Source organism: Moschus berezovskii, chromosome 7, assembly GCF_049115385.1.
Source record: "Moschus berezovskii isolate FMDL1 chromosome 7, NW_MosBer_1.0, whole genome shotgun sequence".
In the NCBI taxonomy this organism is placed as follows: Eukaryota; Metazoa; Chordata; class Mammalia; order Artiodactyla; family Moschidae; genus Moschus; species Moschus berezovskii.
The window spans coordinates 82,475,588-82,502,215 of record NC_142466.1 but is presented as its reverse complement, the minus strand read 5'-3'; the positions used below and the strand labels follow the sequence as shown (position 1 = coordinate 82,502,215).

The following is a 26,628-nucleotide window of genomic DNA, read 5'->3' as shown; positions in this document are numbered from 1 at the left end:
ATCTCCTTTAGAACGGACTGGTTGGATTTCCTCGCAGTCCAAGGGGCTCTCAAGAGTCTTCTCCAACACCACAGTTCAAAAGCATCAATTCTTCAGCACTCAGCCTTCTTCCCAGTCCAACTCTCATATTCATACATGACCACTGGAAAAACCATAGCCACTGACATTAAAATTATATTAAATTTGGTTTCTGTAGTGGAGGTTTCAAGCTGAGGTAGTATTATTAAAATAATATCCTTTTGAAAAATATTTATTGAGTATAAATAAATGCCCTATACATTAAATATCAAGAAATATTCATTACTGATTACAAGTCAGCTGTAATACTGAAGGAACCACAGAATCAAAATATCCACCCATGATACAGTAGTGATAATTCCATTCCAATACTGGACACAGTAATGATTTACTCACAAGACACAACAAAACTCACCCAAAAAGGCCATCACTTTAACCAACCTATAACACCACAAGAGAAAATGGTTTTGAATCATAATATGGACAGTCCCACCAATCTCATCTTTGCCATCAATTTATCAGGTCAGTTTGAGATTATGGAGATATGCTGTCACAGAACTTAAAAGATTTCCATTTCCTTGGTTTTATTTCAAAATTATTATTAAGGAATTAAGACGGACATATCCAATGATAATTTTAAGTAAGTTAGTCTTTCATAAGAGAAAAGGAATAAAAATTTAGTATAAAGAAAGCCTTCTCCAAGCAATGAGTCTCTTATTGGAAAAAAAAATAAAAGCAAAATAATTAACTTTTCCTCCAAGGAAAGGAAAGAAACCTAAATCTGTTATGGCAAACTTGGAAAGATAAATATTCCCCAGTCCCAGAATACGCCTTTATTTTATACGATGTACTTGAATGATGCAAGTCTATGAAGCAGGGATCTGTGGCAATCCAAATTCATCCACCAGGACTCCATCCTGTGAAAAGAAAGAATTGTTCAGTGTCACCATTTTCCAACTGACTTAAAAAAAAAAATGATTTCAAACATTTAGTGGTCAAAATTCATTTCCAAGTGGTTAATCAATGAAAACAAAAATCTCACTGAGAAGACGAGAACAAGCTTTTTTTAAAGAGAGGTACAGTGGCAAGTGATAAACCAAGAAAAGAAATGGAAGGGATCAAAAGGGATGACTCTGCAGAGTAAGGGAAAAGTGAGAGGGAGAAACTTAAGAGTAAACCTTGAAAGGGGAGAGGGGGCTGCGAGTATCCAGGAGTTAAGGAGTGTCCAGAGTAAAGGCTGCGGAGTGAGCACTTGCCTCCAGATTCCCACTTTCACTCTGGTCCCTAAAGTGAACCAATACCTTTTGTAGCCTCACCAATCCTCGAAGGAGTAGTGCCCTAGGACAGGAGTCACTGCCATATCATACTTTACTACAGACTTCTAGGCAGTGACTGGGCGTCCCTGGTAGCTCAGACAGAATCGGCCTGCAATGCAGGAGGACCCAGGTTTGACCCCTGGGTCAGGAAGATCCTCTGGAGAAGGGAATGGCAACCCACTCCAGTATTCTTGCCCGGAGAATCCCATGGACAGAGGAGCCTGGTGGGCCATAGTCCATGGGGTCGCAAAGAGTCAAACATAACTGAGCGACTAAGCATGCACCCACAGGCAGTGACTATCAATTCAGAAACCATAGCTCAATAGCACATTTAAATCAGGAATCTGTGATTTTCTAAACATGCAAATAACATACATGCTTCAGGAACCTGTTACCAGGGATTTAAAAAGATGAGCTATGGTAGTGTTAATAAAAACTATTTCAGGAATGCTGAGAAAAAACAACCTATGTACCTGGCTCAGAGTGGTGTGGATGGCATGGGCAGTAGAAAAAGATTAAGACAACACCAGGCTCAAGGAGGAATGGGGGATAAAGTAGGGGAAGTCCACAGTCCAACAGTCCAACGTAGGAAAACTGGGCTTTAAAGGGTTCCCAAAATAATGACAGAGTCTTTCCTTGTTCTTACTTAATACCTTTTAGATTCCCAGGCTGATGATCAAGCATAAAGTCTTTACCATTTTGCATAGAAAATATGAACAGAAAAAGCTTTCACCTTGTTCTTCGTGTCAGTGGGAACACCTTCTGGAATTGCGGGCGCAGCTGCTGCTTCATCCAAATAAGAACTGTCTTCATCAGCCAGAAGCTCATCGCCCAGTGCATCCAACTCTAAGTTGAAACAGTCAACATTTCAAAAAAATGTAAGCAAAATAATTGGAAGCTAGGGATGACTTCCCTGGTGGCCCAGTGGTTAAGAATTTGTCTGCCAATGCAGAGGACACAGGTTTGATCCCTGGTCTCAGAACTAAGATTCCACCCACCTTAGGGCAACTAAGGCAATGCTCTACAACTACTTAGCCCACATGGCTGGCAATGAGAAGCCCATGTGCCACAACTAGAGTAGCTCCTGTTCGCCCGCACTCAGCAATGAAGAGCCTGTGTGCTGCAATGAAAACCCAGTGAAGCCAAAAAAAATTTCTTTAATTAAAAAAAATAAATTAAGAAAAAGAAAAAAAGAAAATTGGCAGTTAATGTTAAGAAAGTCAGCCAAATTATTTGCAATAAGATGAAAATTTAAAAACAGAGAAGGGATTATTAAATTCTATTTTCAAAATAAAAGATGGCTATTATAAGGCATTTGCAAGGGAACTGGGGTAGTAAAAGTCCATGAAAAACAAAAATTAAAACAAACAAAACAACTATTTCCCACAGGTTTATAAGGTCCTAGTATTCATGAGAAGACTGTATAATTATTAGTAGGCCAATTCAAATTAGAAAATCCTGACAATAACAAATGTAAAAAATTCTTTTCCATTTACTGATGAACTTGAAAACAGCCAGTGAGAGAAGGCATGAGATTGTTGTATAGGGAGTGACCATGAGGTGAGATTAGGCTTTAAAAGTTAAAGTCTATGGCGAAGTTGGAAGTGACCAGGGGGAATAGCAATAGCACATAGAAACTCATCAGAGGAAACTCAAGATGAGAAATAAGAAAACACAAATAAACAGGGTAGCGGGGAGAGAAGGGGCAGGGGAGGTTATAGTCAAAACAAGAACATGGAGATAAAGTAGTAGTAATGCGACAGGACAATCATCCAACGGAAAACCCAGTTACTCATGCTAGAAACTGACAAACATCTTTGACCTCTCCCTCTCTCTCCACATCCAATCAATCATTAGGTCCTGTCCATTCAACCTTCTAGAATTTCTTCAGTATGTCCACTTCTGTCTTTGCTGCCACTGCCTTTGTCTTTAGGCACCATTATGTCTTAAATGGACTACAGCAACAGTTTCTAAACAACTCTCTGTGAGGCCGCTTCTGAACCCATTTCATCTTGCTAACCTCTGCTGATTCTTCGGGTCCTATGCCTATCCCTGACTCCCAACTAGGCTGGAGTCCTCTGTGTTCCTGTGGTACCCCATACGACTTCTTCCCATCAGTCTGCGCTCTTATAACTCATGTGGTTTCTTACCCTTGCTAGAGGAGAAGGTTCAGGAGCGCAGGGATGGTGTTTGTTTTCTTCAATGCTGAATCCCCAGCATCTAACACAGGGCCTGGCATATGGTAACTGATGCACACTAAGTATCAGTGTCTGCCAACCACTGTTTCTTGTTCGCGTTTACTGTTCTGAGGAAGAGGACTCAAGCAGGAAAATGAAGAGAAAAAAAATCAAAAGAAAAATGGCAGGGAATGACGGTGTTTGGTTGCCAAGCACCAGGTCAGCAGAGGTCTTTGCCCAGATGTTCCTTCAGAGCTTGTCCACCTCAGAGTTGGCGAGGTATGCCAGTCTGATGTGGCTGCTGCCCGAGCTCTGTGCCCAGAGCCTGTACCATAGATGAACTTTCAGGGAACCCTCATAGAAATTTTCTCTAATGCTTGAAAGAAAAGATCCCTGACAGTGGTTCCTTTCAAACACGAGGCTACATATACACTGCTTTTCCTATAACTTACCTGCTTCGAGGTCATCTTCATCTAATTCTGGGGTGCCGTAACTACGACTCAGCGCTTCTTGGATTTCATTTGCATCTTCCATCATATCCTCTAGCTGGTCTTGCAGATCCTACAAAAATATATATGACAGGATTTTTATTCAATTCTTACCATTTTTCTCTAACCACCTCCTGTTTCTTTTCTCTCCCCTGAATCTTAAAAACAAGCCATGGACCACATAATCTTCCCCTATTTTGAGTGGTAAAATGTAAACTTGAAAAATAAAGAACAGAATTACTAATCTTGCATTTAAGATGCTTCGTGGAAAATCAAACTGCTATTGTAAGAAGAGATGCCCATCTCTCTCTTTACAGAAAGTTTGCTTGAAACAGGAAATCAAGCAACATTTACACTATTAAAAATATTCAAGTTAAGAGAAAAGAAGGTAACTGAGACAAGCAAATTACACTTCTCGAGTCAGCCAAAAACTGACTACACTGTGGAGGGTAAGGAAGCAGCAGCAGAAACAACTGGATGGTACAAAAAGTTGTACTGGGCCCACTCTACATGGCGAAACAGAAGTGGATTCAGGATAGGCTTGATATCTGAGACAAGGCTGGTGAAAAAAATTGACTGAGGGCATAAATCATCTGGGAATAATCTATCTGTACTTAACTAGGAAACTACTAAAGGGCCACAAAGAATGTAAAACCCATTTGAGAAGTGGTATAGCATAATAAAGGGCAGTTAGTATAATGGTAAGAAGAGCAGACTGTGGTTAAACATAACCAAGCTAAAGTTTTATTCAATATTCAAAAGCTTTATTTCGTATTCAATGAAAAGTAATGTCTCTTAGGCTTAATTTGCTCATATATAAAATGAGGTTATTAATAATCATTCTTCATAGGTAATGATTTATTGTAATAACATCGTAATATGTGTCGAACACTAAACACTTAATACTAATATTGTCTCTTATGTTAAGGACGTGCAGAACAATCTGTTTTTCATATGCTGAAAATTCCACACAGAGGGGAATGGACTTCTGCTGATAATGTAGAGGTTCTAAATCAACACTGCTTATTCTTCAGAATTTCTAGAGCAAAGAAAAACATTTAAAAACTCCTTCAGTTCAGTTCAGTCGCTCAGTCGTGTCTGACTCTTTGCGACCCCATGAATCAGAGCACGCCAGGCCTCCCTGTCCATCACCAACTCCCGGAGTTCACTCAAACTCATGTCCATCGAGTCGGTGATGCCATCCAGCCATCTCATTCTCTGTTGTCCCCATCTCCCACCCCCAAATTAGAGGTTTGTTTTTCCACATAAGGGACAGAAAATAAAATGGAGAAAAATACTTTTTTAAAAAGAAAATGCTTTCTGTTTCCAAGTACCAAACTACCACATTGCATATACTTTAACAGTCTGCTACACAGAGAACCACTGGCTGAAACAATAATTAAGAGGGTGAAAATAACATTACTAATCAAGTTCAACTTATTTTAGACTTTTACATATCAAGATAAGTCACCCAAAATTTCAGAGTGATCTGAAATTTTTTTATATCTAATAGGATGTTATAATCCTATTAGAAAGAGTAGGATTCCTAGCAATAGACTCCAGGATAGGCACAAGAAAAAAATCATCACAAAGAATCAGCAGGTTCAATTCTGCAAAAACAAACAAAAGCAATACAAAACAAATACAAGAACTAGACTGAACCACAGAAATTGGGAAATAAAAAAGAAATAGGAGAACACACATGTAGTGGCAAAATTTTAAAATGAGCACTAGAAAACAATAAAAATGCTTTTCAAGTAAAATATTTTAGGAAAACAAATGGTATTCAAACTATCCAGCCCAGTCAAAGACACACAGCCATACACATCAAAAAAGTTAAGAAAGAAAGGGGCTCTCCACCTATTATGCAGGCAAGTCTATTAGGGCAGGGGTCCCCAACCCCCAGGCCATAGACTAGTACTGGTCCATGGCCTGTTAGGAACTGGGCCTCACAGTAGGTGAGCTGTGAGTAAGCGACGTTTCATCTGTATTTTTAGTTGTTCCCCATCACTCACTTTATTGCCTGAGCTCCACCTCCTGTCAGATCAGTGGCAGCAGCATTAGATTCTCATAGGAGCATGAACCCTACTGTGAACCGTGCATGCAAGGGATCTAGGTTGCACGCTCCTTATGAGAATCGAATGCTTGATGATCTGAGGTAGAGCTAAGGTGGTGATGCTAGGGCTGGCGAGTGGCTTCAAATACAGAGTATCATTAGCAGAGAAGTTTGACTGCACAGAGACCATAATAAATCAATTACTTGCAGACACATATCAAAACTCCCAGATGGGACCGTCTAGTTGCAGGGAAACAAGCTCAGGGCTCCTATGGATTCTGCATTATGGTGAGCTGTATAATTATTTCATCATAGATCACAATGTAATAATAATAGAAATAAAGTACACAATAAATGTAATGTGCTTGTACCATCCTGAAACCACTGCCCACCCCCCAGTCCGTGGAAAAACTGTCTTCCACAAAACCGGTCCCTGGTGCCAAAAAGGTTGGGGACCACTGTATTAGGGAACAGGAGAAGGAAAATCAGGTGGGGAGACAGTCAGACAACCACAAGTGAAAAACGAAGAAACAGACACAAAACCAGAAATACCAAAATTTCTATTTTGTTCATTAAACAGCACTAATTAAAACACAAGGAACCCTGGAAGTAGAAAATAAAATTCAGTTCATTGTGTTCGATTATCAAATAATATGATACAAATAAGGCAAGCATACTCAGAACATTTTTCTCAGTGAGTCTCTATCACTAAGCCTAAATTCTTGGAAGCAGAAACTGGTGGAGGATTAGAGAGGGTCCCAGCAGTATAAGGAGGGGTGCTGGAAAACAGCAAGATGGGAAGAACACCTTCACTTATTGAAGACTGGAACTATCAGGGAACACCGTGCAGAAGCAGTAAGATGCTGGAGACACACTAAGAACTCAACTAACAAACCCTGATTAAATGGGGCAGAACCGCTTTATGGCACTGAATAGCCTCTCCTTCATTTGTTAACCATTAAATAAACCAAAGGCCAGGCACTGTTTGGGGCACTTGGGAATAGTGAACAAAACTGAGTCCCTGTCCTCTTAGAAAGAGACATTCTACTTAGTGTTTAGGGGGAAAGACCACTATCATATGTGCAGAGAAGCCTTCTCCTCTGACCATCACCACTCCCTCTGCTAATCCTGTCTGCCATCTGGGCTGCTCAACTGACAGAGTTAAGAGATGTCGAGCTCCTAGGGCTCACCACCCCAACTAAAACATGATCTCAAAAAAGAAATGCTAATTTTAGGGACATTATTATTAAAAACCTAAAGAGATGGGGGAGGTGATCAAGAGGCACAAACTACTATGTATAAAATAAATAAGCTATAAGGATATATTGCACAACACAGGGAACACAGTCAATATTTTATAATAACTATAAATGAAATATAACCTTAAAAAAAGAAGATGACTAAGTTCTGGGGATCTAAAGTACATTATGGTGGCTATATTTAACAATACTTATAAGTTGCTAAGAAAGTAAACCTTAAATATTCTCAGTAATAGTAATTATGTGAGGTGATCTTACAGTGGTAACCATTTCACTATGTATTTCAAATCACCCCACTGTACACCTTCAACTTACACTATATTATATATCAAGTGTATCTCAATAAAACTGGGTGTGGAGGTGTGCAGGGAATCTAGAGAGAATTACTAGAAAAGGGAACCAATTCTATACCAGGAACCACGCTAAGCCCTTTATATATATTGTCAATATATATATTGTCCCAAGTGTTACTTGGGGACAATCCTGGGAGATGAGCAGCAACATCACTACTTTATAATTGGGGCAACAAGACTAAAAATCATTAAATGAGTTAGTAGTAAAAGGAAACTGGGCATTTATTCACTGGGTGTTTATTATGTGCCAGGCATTGTGCATTTAGATACACCAGCTCATTTATTTCACCCTCATAATAACTAGAGAATCCTGTGGACAGAGGAGCCTGGTGGGCTGCTGTCCATAGGGTCGCATAGAGTTGGACACTACTGAAGCGACTTAGCATGCATGCATACATTGGTGAAGGGAATGGCAACCCACTCCAGTATTCTTGCCTGGAGAATCCCAGGGACGGAGGAGCCTGGTGGGCTGCCAACTATGGGGTCGCGCAGAGTTAGACATGACTGAAGTGACTTAGCAGCAGCAGCAGCAGCATAATAACTGCATGTGGTTATTAGGATCCTTAGGTTAACAGTGAGGACCTTTGACGCTCTTTCCCAAAGTTACTCCATTAGTAAACGGGAGGCCCAAGATTCCATCCCTCTCCTGGGCTCTTCCCATCACATACATGTTCATTTGGATGCTTTGAGAAACCAGTGTACATTCTTACAGAAACCAGCACACATCTCACCTCAATCTGGTCAATTTTCACTTGCTTGTATGCTTTCTTCATTTCCTTTACTCCCAATTTCATAGCATCAACCTAAGAAAAGGAAAGAGAACATACCATTTCTTAAGAAGCCCTGATGGTTAAACTGTCTTTTAGGAACTATAGGAAAAAAAGCACAGGAGTACAAAAATAAAATGAAACCATGGGAAAAAGTGCTTTGGGAGTACCGTGGGAGTACAAAAATAAAATGAAACCATGGGAAAAAGTGCTTTGGGAGTACCGTGGTCTTGGTGTCCTTCAATGACTGGATGGTGTAGTTGGCTTGCTCCATATTAAATGACTGTTGGGCAAGATTGTCCCGCTGTTGCTCGTACCTTTTCAGAGTCAAATGAAAACGGTAATGTGAGGCAGACAGAACTCTTCAGGAAGAAAGTATCTTTAATGCTAGATAAGAGAATCTTCTTAAAGACAACAACAAACCTTAACAAATATAAAAAAATGAGAAAAACAATTTAATCCATCTTACACAAACATCATTTGACGTTCCTCCCATCTTCTTCCTTGGAATGTACTGTAACTATAACACTATTTTCCACTTAACATTATTACGGCTGTTTTCTACATTGCTAAGAAGTCTTAATATATATTTTTATGTTTTAGATTATTTCCAATGCTAAATTCTCAGAAGTGGAATTCTTAGGGGGAAAGAGCAAGACTATATTTAAGGTTCTTCATATATACAGTGAAATGTTTTCCAGTAGACTGAACTGCTCGAGGACTGGTACTGTATTTTATTAATCTTGTATCCATAAAGAGGTAATCTATCCAACCTAATATATTGCCTGGCACTCCAACTATTTTTTTTTAAATGAAGTTTTATAGCAACTGATAATACTGTCTCAAAGACTTACATCACTATAGTCTTTATACAGTATTTGAAAACCATCTAACCATTCAACCAGAAGAAAAGTGGTTAATGATGCAGGCAAATGGTGGTGAAATATTATCACACCATTAAAAAAATTTGTTTCCAAAAAATATTTAGAGGGAAAAAAATACTTGTGATACAACATTAAAAGGATAACTGATATAATATATGCCATTTGTTTTCTTCTAAAAGATTATATGCACATATACCATGTATGCACAGAGAAAGAAATTGTAAGAAATTAGGTGGTTATTTCTGGCAATAGGAATCTTGGTGAATTTTCTCTTCTTCTACTCATGTTTATGTGCTTGCCAAGTTTCCACAATGAACATGTATTCTTTTATTAAAAAAAGTAACTACTTAAAAATTGCAATGCTGGACTTCCCTGGTGGCCCAGTGGATAAGATTCCATCTGCCAATGCAGGGGACATGGGTTTAAACTCTGGTCCGGGAAGATCCCACACATTGTGGAGCAACTAAGCCCATGCACTACAAGTACAGAGCCATTACTCTAGAACCTGTGAGCTGAAACTACTGAGTCTTCATGCCTAGAGCCTGTGCGTCACGACAAGAGAAGCCACTGCAATGAGAAGCCCACGCACTGCACGGAAAAGCAGCCCCCACACTCCACAACTCGAGAAAACCCACACAAAGTAACAAAGACCTTTTTGGTGTTTGTTTTATTATTTTGGTGTTTATTATTTATTTTTGGTGCAGCCAAAAATAAATAGTTTTTTTTGGTAAAATTTTTTAAATAAAAAAATGCAATGCTACCAATTTAGAAAGTAAGTTTTACTACACACTCTCATTGCTCTAGGCATCATAATTTTCTTTTTATAACTCTGTCTAATCTGAAAGGAGTAAGATGGTATCTGATGTTTTATAAGAAGTCATTTTGTAAACAAGAACAGAGATACTAATAATCTTTCTCCTCTTTATCAGCTGATTCCACCTGATCTCTGCACTCCTGCAGAGGGTCTCATCTGCTGGAGAGCCCACAAGGTTAAGAACCAAAGATAATGTTGGGTTTCTGCTCAAACACTGGAACATAGTCACTTATAACAAATTAAAGACTGCTAAATCTTCTGAAGGGAAGGAACAAATATTCAAGTTTCCCAATTTTACAGGCAAACATGAAATTTTAAAAGGCACATTCTAATTAAATAAATGGGAGAATCAAACTCTACAGATCTGGGAAGTCTATACAAAAGCCACTAGACATACATGGCTACTTAAATTGTTAAAATTAAATAAAATTGGACCTTGAGTTCCTTAGTCATACTAGCCATGTTTCAAGTGCTCAATAGGCACATGTGGCTAACAGCTATTGTACTGACGAACAGACAGAAAACATCTCCCATCACAGCAAAAAGTTCTATTTAAATGGACAGTGGTGCAACAGATGTTGCTGAACATGCAACAGATGTTGCTGAACATGCAGGGGGAGAAATTCTAATTAACTGTATGTGTAAATGAAATTTGCAATTAACTGAAGAATGCTTATAAAGTGGTACATGCGTGCTAAGTCGCTTCAGCTGTGTCCAACTCTTTGCGACCTTATGGACTGTAGCCTGCTAGGCTCCTCTGTACCTGGGATTCTCCAGACAAGGATTCTGCAGTGAGTTGCTGTGCCCTCCTCCAGGGGTTCTTCCCGACTCAAGGATCGAACCCCCATCTCTTACGTCTACCTCTCTGGTAGGTGGGTTCTTTACTACCATGCCACTTGGGAAGCCCTTATAAAACGGTATGAAAATCTAAATGAATGGAAGACCATTTCCCTTTTGGTTAAACCTGTTAGAGGAAAGGAGATTATACTTATATAACTTACATCCGCTTTTGCTTTAAAACCCGCAAGGCTTTCTGCTTGACCATATTCTAGGGAGAAAAATAGATTTTAATGAAAGGAAGTAGAAAATGTACAAATGGTAAAAGAAACCTCCCACCTCAAACTCACATACCTACTTCCTCTCATCTTCAAAGCAGTAGATATGGTGGCTCCTGGACTGTTTACCTCCCAAGCAGGTTCTAAGCTCCAGCCCGCCTGTCTTTTCATCCCACATATCAGTACATTTCCTTTCCTAGGGTATATTATTTCTACTCCAAGAGGGCCAATTTTGTATATTCAGGTGCCTTAGAGAGATTCCAAATTTGGACAGTCTGCTATCCACTCAGACTCACCATGCCCAAACTCTTCAACCTGCTATCACCTTGGAAATGACTAACAACGGCCCCACCAGTCTCTCACCTCTCTAGGCTGAAAACTGTTATACCAACCTTACCTCTCCTCTCTCTGTTGTCTCCTCATGCACTGTCATCATGTTAGATTTTCAGAACTCACTTTCAGATTGATTCCTCTCATGTCATTCTCATGACTACCACCACGGTTTAGGCTTTCATCTCCTCAAGTCTAGGTGGACTGTCCTGCCTCTGATCACTCTTCACTCCATGCCATCCAACTATGATGGCAGGGAAAATCCTCTGGTCACTTCACTTTCTAAACTGTTTCATAAATCACTTTGTCTCCTCCAATGAAGACGGAAAAGCAGGTATTATTACATCACAGATGATAATAATACCTAACATTTACTGACTGTTTCTATGTACTAGACATAGTGCTATGAATTACCTTGACATAGGTCGCATGGATTACCTTGTTTAATCTCACGCTATAAAGTAGATATTATCCTCATTTTACAGACTGGAAAACTGAGGTTCAGTGATGCTAAGTAACTTGCTCTCACTTAAATGCCTAATAAGTTACAGAGATGGGGTGGGGGAAAAAAAGCAGCTCAAATTCACAGTCCATGCACTTACATACACCACTCTACGTTTCTTCCTAACAGACAGGGAAGTAAGAAATTAAGTGACTTTATAAAGGTCACAGCTAGTAGGTAGTGATGGTATTAATAGAACACTAGTACTTTCCCCCAACATGCTATTCCCTAACCAGTCTATTATATTTACCTAACCTGACCAGCCAAGCAACTCATTAGTCTGAGCAGGCCCAACCTGTCCAGATTACCTTCTCAGTAGAACATGCTAATTCCCACATACTTGTTTCTGGATGTGTGATCAACATCTCTCCACCAGGTCAAGCCCCAGTTTTCCTCTCATATCCGGCTGCAAACTCTCCTCCCTGAAGGACACACCATCACATATGTTTTCCCCTTACCAGGCTGTGAGCATCTCTTCTATATTTCTCACCAGCCCTTACCACTAGGCCCTACTTCCACAGGTACTCAAATCAAGGTGTCACAACTTCTGCAGGAGCTGTCTACCTTACCTTTGCAGGTCCCTCCCTCATCTTCTTGATCTGATCCTTATACTTCACTAGTTCAGCATCCAGCCGAGAAATCTTCTTGTCAATGGATTCTGCTCTGCTGTCCACCTTGAGCGGAAAAACATCAAAGGCAGTGGTAGTTATTGCAATACATTGACATGAAAAGTGGTAGGAGAGGAATGAATATAGAGGAAGAAAGGAAAAACAAGAGCATATGGTGAAGGTTGAAAACAGCAATTCCTAATTGTGGGGAGGCGGGATTCTCAGAAATCCTGGGGGCGGGGTTTAAACTGTATTCCACCCGCCCAGATTCTAATATTCCAGGCGCATCCTCATGTGTTTCAGCAGAAAAAGAATTTGAGAATCACTCGACTGAGTCGAAATTTCCCAAGAACTGGAGACTAGGCCAGCAGAGGGCTCAATCAGAAGGTGTGTGAAATGAGTTACTGCCCAATGGTCCTCGGCTAGGGCTGTAGAGCTAACGCTATTCACTTGGATAGAAGGTGCTGGCCTAATGACAAGGGCTAGAGTTCTGAATTTTGTGTAACAGATCCAGGATTGGGTTACAGATATACTGAGCTAGGATATCAAGTCGAGATTCCTGACGTCGGAGAAGAATGAGGGACGGAAGAGGAGGGAGGAGTAGGGCTGGATGAGGTGGGAAGGGTGTCTGGGCCTATGGCTGGTCGGGGTCACCAGGTAAGTTAACAGCGAGTGGACGAGGCACTGAGCACCAGAGGGGGTGGGGCGCAAGTAGGGTTAAACAATGATGGGTTAGGGGTCCCTGGTTTGTGGCGTCAGCAATGACTTGGGGAACGGGAACGAAAGTGGGGTGGAGAGAGCTAAGGTGTAATGGGCCCGGGAGCCAGGAGTAGACGAAATCGCGGGTGGACGGGTTAAGGGGTGTCAGGGTTCCTGAGCCTAGTTAGCAAGTCTAAGTGCCCACCGTGCCAATGCAGTCAGTCAAGCTGGGCGGCGGAGCCTTGGGTTTCGCTTTCCCGAAGAATCGGTTCATCTTGGGCGGCCGCTAAAAAACCTAAACACTGGAGCAAAACCAGAAACGGAAGCAGAGTCACCTCCCTCTCCGACTTGACTTCCGGCCCCCCGTGCGCAAGCGCAATGTGCCCATTGGCGTCTCCCGATCCTTTTTCCGGATTTTCAGCCTAATCTTCCGGGGAAGGGAAGCTCCGGGAAGTTGGAGGTGAGGGACCGAGAGTCAGCAGGGGGCGTGGCCCCGGTGGCGGGCGTGGGCGTGGCCCCAGAGAAACCAGGCGGGGCCTCGGCTGAGTGGGTGGGGTGGGGGGGCGGCTTCAGAGGAATAGAGCGCGGCGGTAGCGGGGCTGCTCCGAGGGGCGGGGCCGGTAGGCCCGGGAGGGGCGGGGAAGCAGCCGAACTGGGGTGGAGGACCCCAGGCTCAGCTACTATCGCTGGGCGGGCGACAAGCGCGGGTCTGGCGGAGCGCGGGGGCGCGCGAAGACCGCGAGGCGACCGGGAGCGGCTGGGGCCCCGGCGGCGCGCGCCTCGGCCGGGCCGGGAGCCGCGCCAGTCGGTGCCCCCAGCCGAGCGCGGTGCGCCTCCCTCCCAGAAATCAGCCGTCCGGAGCGTGACCAGAGGGCATGCCGGATCCACCAGAGGCGCCGCCGCCTGCGCTCGCAGGCCGCGGGTGAAAAAGAAAGCACGGCCTCGCTCGGCCCGGAGCGAAGAGGTGACCCGGAGCGAAGAGGTGGCCCGGAGCGAAGAGGTGACCCGGCGCGAAGAGGTGGCCCGGAGCGAAAAGGTGACCCGGAGCGAAGAGGTGGCCCGGAGCGAAGAGGTGGTCCCGAGTGAAGAGCTGGCCCTGAGCGAAGAGGTGGCCCGGAGCGAGGAAATGGCGGCAGCCGGGCTCAGCGTGACCGTCACCCACAGTGAGCGCGGGCTGCCGGGTGGGCTCCGTGCTGGGCCACGAAAGTCCAGCGGGGTCTCTGGGTTTGGGCGCGTGCCCTGCCGAAGTGTGGGTCCTTGTATTTGGAGTCTAGAAGCGTGGGATATTGTTTGTGTTCGTGGGGCCGGCTTTTTTTTTTTTTTTCTGGTCTCCTGTCAGCACACCTTTCCACGTGGCAGGTGTATTTTGTCTCAGGGCGTTTGTTAGATCCTTGATGTCTCCTTCACGTCGTGGTCCTGGTTGTATGTCTTAGGGTGTGCCTGCACAGTTGTTGTGGGCCTTTGTGCCTGGCTTGTATTTGTGTTGCCTGTGACTGCTGTGTTTCTGGACACCTACTTGTGTGCAGGAGTCAAAACTCATGTGTGCTCTTTGAGTGAGGCGTGGGTTCAAGCGTACACTCTGGACACCCTTGGGGTCTGTCTACTGTTGGAGTTAACACAGAACTAGACAAAGACGGTTCTCCAGGGAGCTGAGTCGTAAGGCTTCCTCAGGACCAACTAGGGGAGACCACAGGGCCTCAAGAATCTGGAGATCAGGATTCTGCAGGTTTGGGTGACCTTGGGATGTCTCCTTTATAAGCAGCTGGTTTCTTCTATGCGAAATAGATTTGGTAACACCTGTCCCGCTGACTTCATGTGGCTGTTAAGTAGGCTTAAGGCTTGGCGTGATGCACTGGACACAGGCTACGCCCTTGCTGTCCACATATCCAGAAAAGAATTGGCACATCTGCTCCAAAAAGAAATTTCTGCTGTTTGAGTTTTTTCACTCATTTGTTTATTTATTGGCCACACTGGGTCTTCGTTGCTTTGCTCAGGCTTTTTCTAGTTGTAGTGTCCAGGGTCTACTCTTCCTTGAGATGTGCAGGCTTCTCATTGGGGTGGCTCTAGGCATGCGGGCATCAGTAGTTGCGGCACACTGGCTCAGTAGTTGTGACACACAGGCTTGGTTGCTCCATGGCATGTGGAATCATCCAGGACCAGGAATTGAACCTGTGTCCCCTGCCTTGGCAGGCAGATTCTTATCCACAGCACCACCAGGGAAGTCCCTCATTTATTTTCTGGGCACCAACCGTATGTGTCCAGGTATGCCCAGTGGGAGAGACCTGGAAGAAAAGCAGTTCCTTGACCATTATAGCAAAAGAGATAGAAACAGTTCCTCGCCCAGTACAACACAGAGGAGGGAACAGTCAGGCCAGAGGAGGCAGATGGCTTGTAAGAAAAGCGCAGAATTTTAAATCATATAGATCTGAGGTTAAGTTCTGATTGTAGAGATGGGTCTCACTAGGTAAGTCTTAACTGGACTGATCTCACATTTTGCTTATCTGTGAAATGGGGAATAATAGGTAGTACCGTCTTCATGGGTACTTCATGGGGTTTTTCCGAGGATTAATTAAGATTATACATAAAATAAGCCTGCTGCTGCTGCTGCTAAATCCTTTCAGTCATGTCTGACTGTGCGACCCCATAGACAGCAGCCTACCAGGCTCCTCTGTCCCTGAGATTCTCCAGGCAAGAATACCGGAGTGGGTTGCCATTCCCTTCTCCACTGCATGCATGCACGCCAAGTCACTTCAGTCCTGTCCGACTCTGTGCGACCCTAAGGATAGCAGCCACTAGGCTCCTCCGTCCGCAGGATTCTCTAGGAAAGAATACTGGAGTGGGTTGTCATTTCCTTTTCCAAAATAAGCCTAGTCAGCCCCTTACACATGTTAAATGCTTAAAATGTTAGCTGATGTCACTGATATTATTAGTTCCTGTAACAATTCCCAAGGAAACAAAAATCCTTGAGCAGGTCTTAAAGGCTGGGAAAATGAAGTGTCAGCCTCTATTTATTGGTTTGTGTTTTCTTCAACACTTTTCTCTCTCCCCAGGCAATGAGAAGCATGATCTTCAGATTACCCCACAAGAAGGCAATAGTGAACCAATTGTCCAAGACCTGGCCCAGGTTGTTGAAGAGGCTACAGGGGTTCCGCTGCCTTTTCAGAAACTCATATTTAAGGGTAAGCCTTTCTCTTCCAGCTCTGAGCCTATTTAAAACTATTTAACCTTACCTAAGGCTGGATGGCATCACCGACTCGATGGACATGAGTTTGAGTGAACGCCGGGAGTTGGTGATGGACAGGGAGGCCTGGTGTGCTGTGATTCATGGGGTTGCAAAGAGTCGGTCATAACTAAGCAACTGAACTGAACAGTATATTAAAAAGCAGAGACATTACTTTGCCAACAAAGGTCCGTCTAGTCAAGGCTATGGTTTTTCCCGTGGTCATGTATGGATGTGAGGGTTGGACTGTGAAGAAAGCTGAGCGCTGAAGAATTGATGCTTTTGAACTGTGGTATTGGAGAAGACTCTTGAGAGTCCCTTGGACTGCAAGGAGATCCAACCAGTCCATTCTAAAGGAGATCAGTCCTGGGTGTTCATTGCAAGGACTGATGCTAAAGCTGAAACTCCAATACTTTGGTCACCTCATGCAAAGAGTTGACTCACTGGAAAAGACTCTGGTGCTGGGAGGGGTTGGGGGCAGGAGGAGAAGGGGACGACAGAGAATGAGATGGCTGGATGGCATCACCACCTAGATGCACATGAGTTTGAGTGAACTCCAGGAGTTGGTAATGGACAGGGAGGCCTGGCGTGCTGCGATTCATGGGGTCGCAAAGAGTCGGACATGACTGAGCGACTGAACTGAACAGTAAGGTTAGGTTTTCAATCTAGGACAGTTCTTATTTGCTTGTTAATTCTGTCATTCCTTCAACAAATATTTGTTGAGTACCTACTATGTAGTGGACACTTGCAAACACATGCACAGGTATTAGAGTTGAAGTCACATGAGGGAGGCAGAAAACTTACCATTTTTTATGAGGCACATCGGCAGTCTCTCCTGGCTAAGTTAGATCCTCTTCCCAGGGTATGTTCTTATAGCACTTCCTCCACTTCTGCATAGCTTGTATTAAAACTACTATTAAATAATTGTTTCCATAGTCACCAAACAGACTCCATGAGGGCAGAGATACTTCTGTGTTTTCAGTGCTTGGCCTAGTGCTGACACAGAGAAGGTACTGAACAGACTAGTTTAAAGGACCTGGATGTAGCAGGCCCAGTGGAATGTGGTGATTTCTGCCAGGACACACCTACTCCATCCCCATTCTCTGGTCTTCTCATTCCTGTGGGAACCCATTATTTTATATCTGATGAAACTAAATTCATCCCATTTGGTGCCAATCATAAAGAATTTAGTGGTGGGAAGAATTTACTCTTATACTTCATATTGTAATTCCTTGTCTTGTCTTTGTAAAAACATTTCATTTTACAATTATAAAGGCAATAACAAAATCACTGCGGATGCTGATTGCAGCCATGAAATTAAAAGACGCTTACTCCTTGGAAGGAAAGTTATGACCAACCTAGACAGCATATTGAAAAGCAGAGACATTACTTTGTCAACAAAGGTCTGTCTAGTCAAGGCAATGGTTTTTCCAGTGGTCATGTATGGACGTGAAAGTTGGACCGTGAAGAAAGCTGAGCGCTGAAGAATTGATGCTTTTGAACTGTGGTGTTGGAGAAGACTCTTGAGAGTCCCTTGGACTGCAAGGAGATCCAACCAGTCCATTCTAAAGGAGATCAGTCCTGGGTGTTCATTGGAAGGACTGATGCTAAAGCTGAAACTCCAATATTTTGGCCACCTCATGCGAAGAGTTGACTCATTGGAAAAAACCCTGATGCTGGGAGGGATTGGGGGCAGGAGGAGAAGGGGACGACAGAGGATGAGATGGCTGGATGGCATCACCGACTCGATGCACATGAGTTTGAGTGAACTCCGGGAGTTGGTGATGGACAGGGAGGCCTGGCATGCTGCGATTCATGGGGTTGCAAAGAGTCGGACACAACTGAGCGACTGAACTGAACTGAACTGACTGAAATAGAGGAAAACACAAAAAAGAAAATGTTCTCCTGGATAAAACCCCTCATTCAGTATATTTCTGTGCAGCCTTTGTTTGTTTGTCCTGGCATCGTGAAGTATGGGTTCTCATTTGTGGCTTTTATTTGTTTCTGTAGTCAGCAAAACTAGGATCATTTTTAGTGATCTTCTTATAACACTTGGTCATCAGCACATATTGTGACATTGAAGTTTCCTGAAAAATGAGCTTTAGTGCCTACAAAGTCTTCTGTTGTTGTGATGTATAGTAATCAGTCCCCATTCCTGAATTTTTGACTTTCCAGTTTCTCACTGTTTAATAATAATTGTGTAACAGTTATTTTCAGGCACATGTTCAGTTATTTGTTAGGATCAATATCTGAAGTGAAGTTATTGGGTTAAGAAACCTTCTAAAAATATTATACCAACTCATCCTCTTCTCAATAGAGAACACACTATTTCCTGTACCCTTGCTGAAATCACTGTTGTACAAGTTACATTTGACATAACTGTCTTCTTTTTTCAGGAAAATCTCTGAAGGAAATGGAGATGCCATTGTCAGCACTTGGAATACAAAATGGTTGCCGGGTTATGTTAATTGGGAAAAAGGTAGATTGCTTTTTCTACCAGAAATACCTCAGAACCAAATGACTAAGTTCTTTTACATGAGTGTCTGTTTAGAAGGCCAAATTGGGGGCTCAGGTTTGGCACTGGTGAAGTAGTGCTTGCCACACAAATATAGTTGCTATTTGTTTAGTGGAGTTACCAGTTTTATTGTTCTCATATCCTTCAGTTTCCCAGGTTTTCACCCTGGGAATTAGAAGTGGTTGTACTGCCTTCAATTTTGTGGGTTTTGTGCTGGTGGTGGAATTTCAGTCTGGATAAAATGATGTCTGAAGCAGTCGCTACTCACTTGGATGGGAGTTTGCAAGAGACTGTCAGACCTGTAAATTTTAAAAATAAGTACTCTGCAAATTTCAGGAGCCTCTCTTCCTTTACCCATTCTTTTTACTAAAATCTCCCGTGAGGTTAAACCCTCTTTGGCTGGAAAGAAAGGTTCACCCTAGAAGTGAGGGAGAAAAAGAGTCAGTTGGTGACCAAAAGGGTTGAGGACAGTAGACCCTGGGGCCAGCCATGCATTGTGACGGAGTGGAGTTATTGGTCAAATGAAGTTCCCTTACTTCAAGCTGGGTTTGGCTGATTTCAGAGTGGAAAGAGGGCAGAGGTTAGCAAGGTGGAGGACTGACTGGCACTCAGGATTTGGCCACCAAGAACAATGGGAGACAGTGTAAAAGCAGGAAGCTGCTAGCTACCAATGAAGTTGAGAAAAGGGGAAATAGTCTAGCTTTCTTGCTCAAGGGTCAGGAAAAACGGTGATGGAAAAATGAGCACAACCCAAGGGTTGATTTTGAAGAAACTTTAGGACCCTCAGCTGGAGTTGTCCTGGGGTGTGAGAAGCCAAATCCCATTCAGGTCTCAGCTTTACCCCTTCTGGGTTATGTGACCTTAGGTTACTTTACAGTTAACCTCAGTTTCATCATTGGATTGTGGTAAGGCTTAAATAATAATACAGGTAGAGTGCTGGGATGATGCCTGGCATAGAGGGGATGCTCACTGAAAGTATGCATCGTCATCATGGTCATACTGAATGAGAGAGCTCAGGAATTCCATATAAGGAAAGGATAGAATTCCGCCTGTCTCACCTTTCTGGACTCCTCACATACTCGGCATTCTCTGTAATTAGTTAACACTCCGGGCTTCAGTCTGGAGTCAGTTGGTGGTCAGCCCCAGGCTAAGGTCAGATCTGGCTCATGGATCAGCTTTATTCTCTCAACCCAAGCCGTTGCGCTGTCTCACCAGAACATATACCTGGTACCTTCTCTGTATCTCGTCTAGTGTCTTTGTAGATAGAAAATCTTAGTGTATAACCCTCCAGCTTGCTTTCCAAGAAGCGGCAAGTTTAAGATGATGTTTTCCTAGGGGAGTGGTTTGACCACTTGTGGTCAGATTTTTTTTTTCCTGACAGAAGCTACTATTTTTGGTGATTATTGACTTCATTTTATTCTTAACATTTTAGAACAGTCCGGAGGAAGAAGCTGAGCTAAAGAAGCTGAAAGATTTGGAGCAATCTGTGGAGAAGATAGCTGACCAACTAGAAGAACTGAATAAAGACCTTGCTGGAATCCAGCAGGTAACTCTCCTGGTAGACTTGACTTTCTGCCTTCTCTAAGAATTCCCTAGAGACACAAATGTGTGGTTATGAGGGCAAACTTTGTTTTCAGCCCCCACTGGGTTCAGACCCTGACTCTTCCCATTCTGTAACTGGGCAAGTTTGCCTTTGTCTCAAGTTCTTCTGTAAAAAAGGGAGTGATGATGGTAACTCCCTCTTGGGCTGTTGTGAGGATTCAATTACATAGTTTAAGGCTGACACATTTTAAGTGCTTTGTAAGCACAGCATTGTTATTTACAAACCCCAGCCAGCATCCATTTATGTTCCTATGAGAACACCTGCCATGCTAGGATCATGTGTTGTCTTAAATAGAGTAAATAGCTTCTCTCAGTCTAGTCAGTTATAATGTATTTGGCAAGGCAAAGAACACTGATTCATAGAATGTCCAAGCTGAGCATGATATTGGCGAGGGGTCATCAATTCCTTGTAGTACTAGAGGTGGAGGACCGAAACCAAATTAGAATTAGTTATGGCCTCAAACCACATATTTATTTTTGATAACATTAATGGATGTATGATTGTGTTTTAATTACTAAAGTACTGATACTGATTCTACACAAGTTTTAAGAAGACATGTGGGCACCAATATGAAAAATAATTACCTTTAAGACCCCCAACTCAAAGATAACCATTACTAAAACCTGAAATCTGTTTTTTTATCTTAAAAAAATTGGTATAATGTTAGGTATACTTTGTAAAGAGTTCTTTCTTTGGTTTAAGGAATTGAACACTTTCCCATGTCATTAAAAATGATCATACTTAGTATACCTGAAACTAACACAGTATTGTAAATCAACTATACTTCAATAAAGAAAAAATATCTTGACTGGAAAAAAAAAAGATCATCCTTTTCAAAACTTGCATATATTGCATCACGTGAGTGGATCATGGTTTACCTAACCAATTCTTTATTATTTATCACCTACTGTTATTTAACATTATACATAATGCTTCTTTGAATGCCCTTGGGCTTAAATCTTTTTTGACCATTTCTCATTTTTTTGGTAAATTCTTTCAGTTGGAATCGGTAGCTTATTTTATTACTTGTTGTGAAGGCTGCATCTGTAGCTTTTGACTTTGATAAAAACATCCTCAGAGATCCCTGCTGTCCACCTGTTGTCACCAGCTAACTGATCATTAGGCCAAATAACGTGAATAAACGTAATTTAATAAAAACAATTAAGTAAGTGCTGCCATTTGTTAGCAGTATGTCTGTGTCAGGACTTGTATTAAAGGTCTTATGTTTCCCTTTATCCTCATGGTAACCCTCTGGGATGTGTGTAATGGTCTTCATTTTATTTTTTTTGTTTTTTTCTTTTTGCCTTTGTTTATTTGGCTGCTTGTTTATTTGGTTCTTAGTTACCTCACACAGGATCCTCATTGTATCATGTGGGATCTATCATTGGGGCACATGGACTCTTTAATTGGAGTGCAAAGGCTCAGTAGTTACAGCATATGGGCCTCGTTGCCCAGTGGCATGTGGGATCTTAGTTCCTGACCAGGAATTGAATCCTCATCCCCTGCACTGCAAGGCGGATTCTTTTTTTTATTTTATTTATTTATTTATTTTTGTCTGTGCTGGGTCTTCATTGCTGTGTGGGCTTTTCTCTAGTTAGGCAAGTGGAGGCGGCTCTCTAGTTGCAGTACTTGGGCTTCTAATTGCAGGCTTCAGTAGCTGTGGCTCCCGAGCTCTAGAGCATAGTCTCAATAGTTGTGGCATGTGGGCTTCGTTGCTCCCTGGCATGTGGGATCTTCTGGGATCAGGGATCAAACCTGTGTCTCCTGCATTGGCAGGTGGATTCTTTACCACTGAGCCAGTAGGGAAGCCCAAGGTGGATTTTTTTATTTTTCCTCTCCAAGGTAGATTCTTAACCATTGGACCGCCAGGGAAGTCTTCCATTGTATTATTTTATTTATTTAATTTGACCAGCCTGCTCAACATGTGGGATCTTATTCCCCAATGAGGGATGGAACCCATGCCCCCTGCACAGAAGCATAGAATCTTAACTACTGGACTGCCAAGGAAATGCCTTGATCTCCATTTAAAAAATGAGGACAACAAGGCACAGATAGGTTAAGGAACTTGCTCAAGCTCACCAGCCAGTACACAACAGTCAGAATTGAAGCCAGGCCTAAACCCTGTACTCTTTAACATCTGCCTCTTATGTGCAGGTATTCACTGGTGACTGGGGGCTTCAGCAGAGCCAGGCCTCTGGAGGCATTTGTGGCCCCAGTAGGCCACGTGAGATAGAGGGGCCTGCAGCCTATTACAGTGCTTGAGGAGGCCCAGGGCTGGCTTTTCTGTTTTTCCAAGAGGTGGAGTTGTGGGCCTGCGATTTGGCCCAGCCTGTTGGGGAACATGGACTCAGGGTGTGGCTGCTTCATCAGTGCCTGGCTTGGAGTTTTCTGTCAGCCTCAAAGAAACACTTGGAATAATGCATCATTCCTCCACAGGGTTTTCTGGCCAAGGATTTGCAAGCTGAAGCTCTCTGCAAACTCGATCGGAGAGTAAAAGCCACGATTGAGCAGTTTATGAAGATCTTGGAGGAGATTGACACACTAGTAAGTAAATACTCAGCTGAGAAGGACTAGTTTCCTTTGATGGCTTTTCAGTCAGTTTCACTTTCTCAGGATCACACTCATTGCCTGAGGGTACTGGGCACCTACTGAGCAGTGTATGAGACACTGCTAGGTCTTTGGTGAATATGCACGAAGATAAGACAATTCCTGATTTCCCCTATCTCACTGACGTGGGGCTTTCGTCATTTTTATTTATGTGTATTAGTAGCATCTAAGGGATGGCATCCCACTGCAGTACTCTTGCCTGGAGAATCCCATGGACGGAGGAGCCTGGTAGGCTGCAGTCCATGGGGTCGCTGAGAGTCGGATACGACTGAGCGACTTCACTTGCACTTTTCACTTTCATGCATTGGAGAAGGAAATGGCAACCCACTCCAGTGTTCTTGCCTGGAGAATCCCAGGGACGGGGGAGCCTGGTGGGCTGCCATCTATGGGGTCGCACAGAGTTGGACACACTGAAGCGACTTAGCAGCAGCAGCAGCATTTAACGGGGCTTCCCAGGTGGCACAGTGGTAAAGAATCTGCCTGCCAATGCAGGAGACAAGTTTTCTATTCCTGGGTTGGGAAGATACCCTGGAATAGGAAATGGCAAGCCACGCCAGTATTCTAAACTGGAAAATCCCATGGACTGAGGAACCTGGTAGACTACAATCCATGGGGTTGCACACACACAGTCGGGCATGACTGAGCACACATACAGTAGCATCTAATCCTCACAAAGCAGGGACCAAAGTGATCCATGGTCTCACGGTCAGAGAAATACAGGGTGTCACTTTCCTGACACTTTTGTGTCTGACATTCCACTGGGCCCATTACCTGTACAGAATACAGTCAGACCCAGCTTTTGGGAGGCTGTTAGGAATCACTGATGCCATGTTCCCTTTTAGAGAGAATATCTCTCGCCTGATACCTCATTCTTAGGGTGAACTCTTCTGCTTGGGGTTCTTGAGGGGAGGTGGTATAGGGGGTGGTAAAGAAGAGCAGAAAAGCACTATGCTTTTCATGCCACAGTGAGCCCGTGGCCCAGCCAGGACACAGTATCCATGCACAGAAAACAATGAAAGGACAAAGTCCTTGCTATGGTCTATGGTCCTTGAGAACTAAGGCGTGTTTATGGAGTGAGAGCCACGGAAAGGGATGTGTACGACAGAGATCCAGGGAAGTCATTCCTGAAAAGGCCCATCATCCACATTGGTGACCTGTGGCCAGCTTGGTGTGCTGTGGGTGTTTCTGACGAGTTCCTATGTCATTTTCACTTACTCGGATTATTTATATGTCAACTTATTCTTCCATAGATTCTGCCAGAAAATTTCAGAGACAGTAGAATGAAAAGGAAGGGTTTGGTGAAAAGGATCCAGGTGAGTTGTGTGGTCGGGCACCACAATGTGTCACGCACCAGTGCCTGTGTCTCTTCAGAGTAGGGTAGAGCACAGGTGCGGTGGGGGCTCTCTCCGGTTGTTACCTCTCGGTATGAACCCAGAACACACAAGCTCCTTTCAGGTCCCTGTGATTGAATTTGGATTAAACTGATCCGAAAAGAAGTTTGCTGGGGAGCAGACAGGGCTGACAGTTACACAGTTCTGGGAGGTGCCATTCCTGTGGACAGGGCCCCCATTCCTGTGGACAGGGTCCCCTGAAATCATGCCGTTTCAGTGGCAGGGCTTCCTCTCCTCAGCGCCCTTTGGAGATTGTCAACCGAGGGCACTGTCACTTCCCTCTCCTGAGTCTGGGGCCTGGGCTGTCGCCATCCCTACACACCCGTTTAGCCTGAGTCAGTCACCCAGGGGTTCCCCAGAGTGGTTTGGCAAAGAACCTCTTGTGGCTGAGGTTGGCATGGGTTGGCTGGCCTCCAGTGGCCCTCACTACTCTGCATTTATCTTTTAGGCCTTCCTAGCTGAGTGTGACACAGTGGAGCAGAACATCTGCCAGGAGACAGAGCGACTGCAGTCCACAAACTTGGCCCTCGCTGACTGAGGTGAGGCAGAGAAGGCCGTGCTGCACTGAGGAACAGCCCCACTAGCTCTGCCATCTCTGGAACAGAAGTTACCTGCCTTCCCCAGGGCTACTGGGGGCAATTGGCCCATTGCCTTTTCCTTCTCTTACAACCCACTCTCAATGAACAAATATCGTCCATACAATCTTTAGCCTCCTGTCAGCTTCTCGTCTCTGTGGATCTGTGCTGTCCAGCAGCCCACCTTGTCTGGAGAGTGCCCCCCTGACCAAGTCTTGCCAGCTATTTGGACCTTTGGGTGCTTTCTTTGGGCTGGTGAGAGCTCTTATGTATCCTGAGGTAGTTCTGAGTTTATCGGCCATTTTGGTCTTCAGATCCATGAGGCCTTTTTGTGCTTAATGACCCCATAAATCTGTCTGTGTAAACCAGAATCACCAGGAGCCCGTGTCTGGTGAGGAAAGTCAGGAATGGGTCAGAACAGGTAGCCCGAGTGTCTCTCATGTGACCTGATTCTGAAACAGCTGGCTGGTTGTGGGTTCATGACCCTGTCCTCAGCTTCCAGTGACCCTGATCAGCCATAGGTCATGAGATCTCTGGTTCATTCCTGGAGTGGGGCCTGTGGTTGATATATGGACTGCCTTGCTCCCAAGCAAATCTCTAGAAGGTTAGAACCCAGAGTTGATTAAGTCTCTGCTTGAAACCAGGTCAGAACCCTGGCTTACGAGGGGCAGTGAGGGGGGCCAGAGTGAATACAGCAGGTAGGTAGTGAGGGCAATCATAAACCTCTCAGGAGTTACTTCAAAGGCATTGTTATAAGCCATCCCCTTCTGAGATCTGCATTTTCTTCAAGTTTCTTTGAGGTTGTTTCTGTCTGTTTTGTGGTCCTTTCCCCCTTCATTTGTTATTTAAAAAATAAAGCAGTTTATATACACATCAGCAAGCAGAAGAGTGTTAAAACTTTTTATTTTATTTGGACTTGCCACACAGGTTGGGGGCGGGAGGAGACGGGGACGACAGAGAATGAGATGGCTGGATGGCATCACCGACTCTGTGGACATGAGTTTGAACTCTGGGAGTTGGTGATGGACAGGGAGGCCTGGCGTGCTGTGATTCATGGGGTCGCGGAGAGTCGGACACGAGTGAGCAACTGAACTGAACTGAACTGAACTGATACAGCATGTGGGATCTTAGTTCCTGACCAGGGATCTAACCCATGCTCCTGCATGGAGTTGTAACCACTGGTCCACTAGGGAAATCCCAGAAGAGTGTTTAAACATTTTTTTCTTGATGAAGTATGAGAAACAGAAGCCTTGTGAGATTCTAGTCTAGAAGTCAGGAGTGGTCCATGTACTTCAATGGCCTCTTAAATGGGTCAGCTGATGTTACCCCATTTTTTCATACAGTGCCCAGGAGAAAAACTCCTAAAGGCCAACTCTGAGGCCAGTCTTATC

The 26,628-nt window shown here is 43.7% G+C and overlaps 2 protein-coding genes across 2 annotated transcripts; one reads left to right on the top strand and one right to left on the bottom strand.

The window, feature by feature from the left end:
• Positions 1-234: 234 nt before the first annotated feature.
• CHMP5 (charged multivesicular body protein 5) lies at positions 235-13,703 on the bottom strand. Its single transcript, XM_055427283.2, has 8 exons — positions 13,532-13,703; positions 12,589-12,693; positions 11,134-11,180; positions 8,658-8,751; positions 8,399-8,470; positions 3,964-4,072; positions 2,068-2,180; positions 235-935 (listed from the first exon to the last, which is right to left on the bottom strand). Exons 1-8 carry the CDS (start codon positions 13,598-13,600, stop codon positions 885-887), a joined length of 660 nt encoding a protein of 219 aa, XP_055283258.1. The 5' UTR covers positions 13,601-13,703; the 3' UTR covers positions 235-884.
• On the top strand, positions 13,690-26,108 carry BAG1 (BAG cochaperone 1). The gene is made up of 8 exons (XM_088838063.1): positions 13,690-13,786; positions 14,171-14,489; positions 16,377-16,505; positions 18,943-19,025; positions 20,494-20,607; positions 23,101-23,208; positions 24,522-24,584; positions 25,111-26,108. The coding sequence occupies exons 2-8, from the start codon at positions 14,453-14,455 to the stop codon at positions 25,198-25,200; spliced, it is 624 nt and encodes a 207-aa protein (XP_088694189.1). The 5' UTR covers positions 13,690-13,786; positions 14,171-14,452; the 3' UTR covers positions 25,201-26,108.
• Positions 26,109-26,628: the final 520 nt, after the last annotated feature.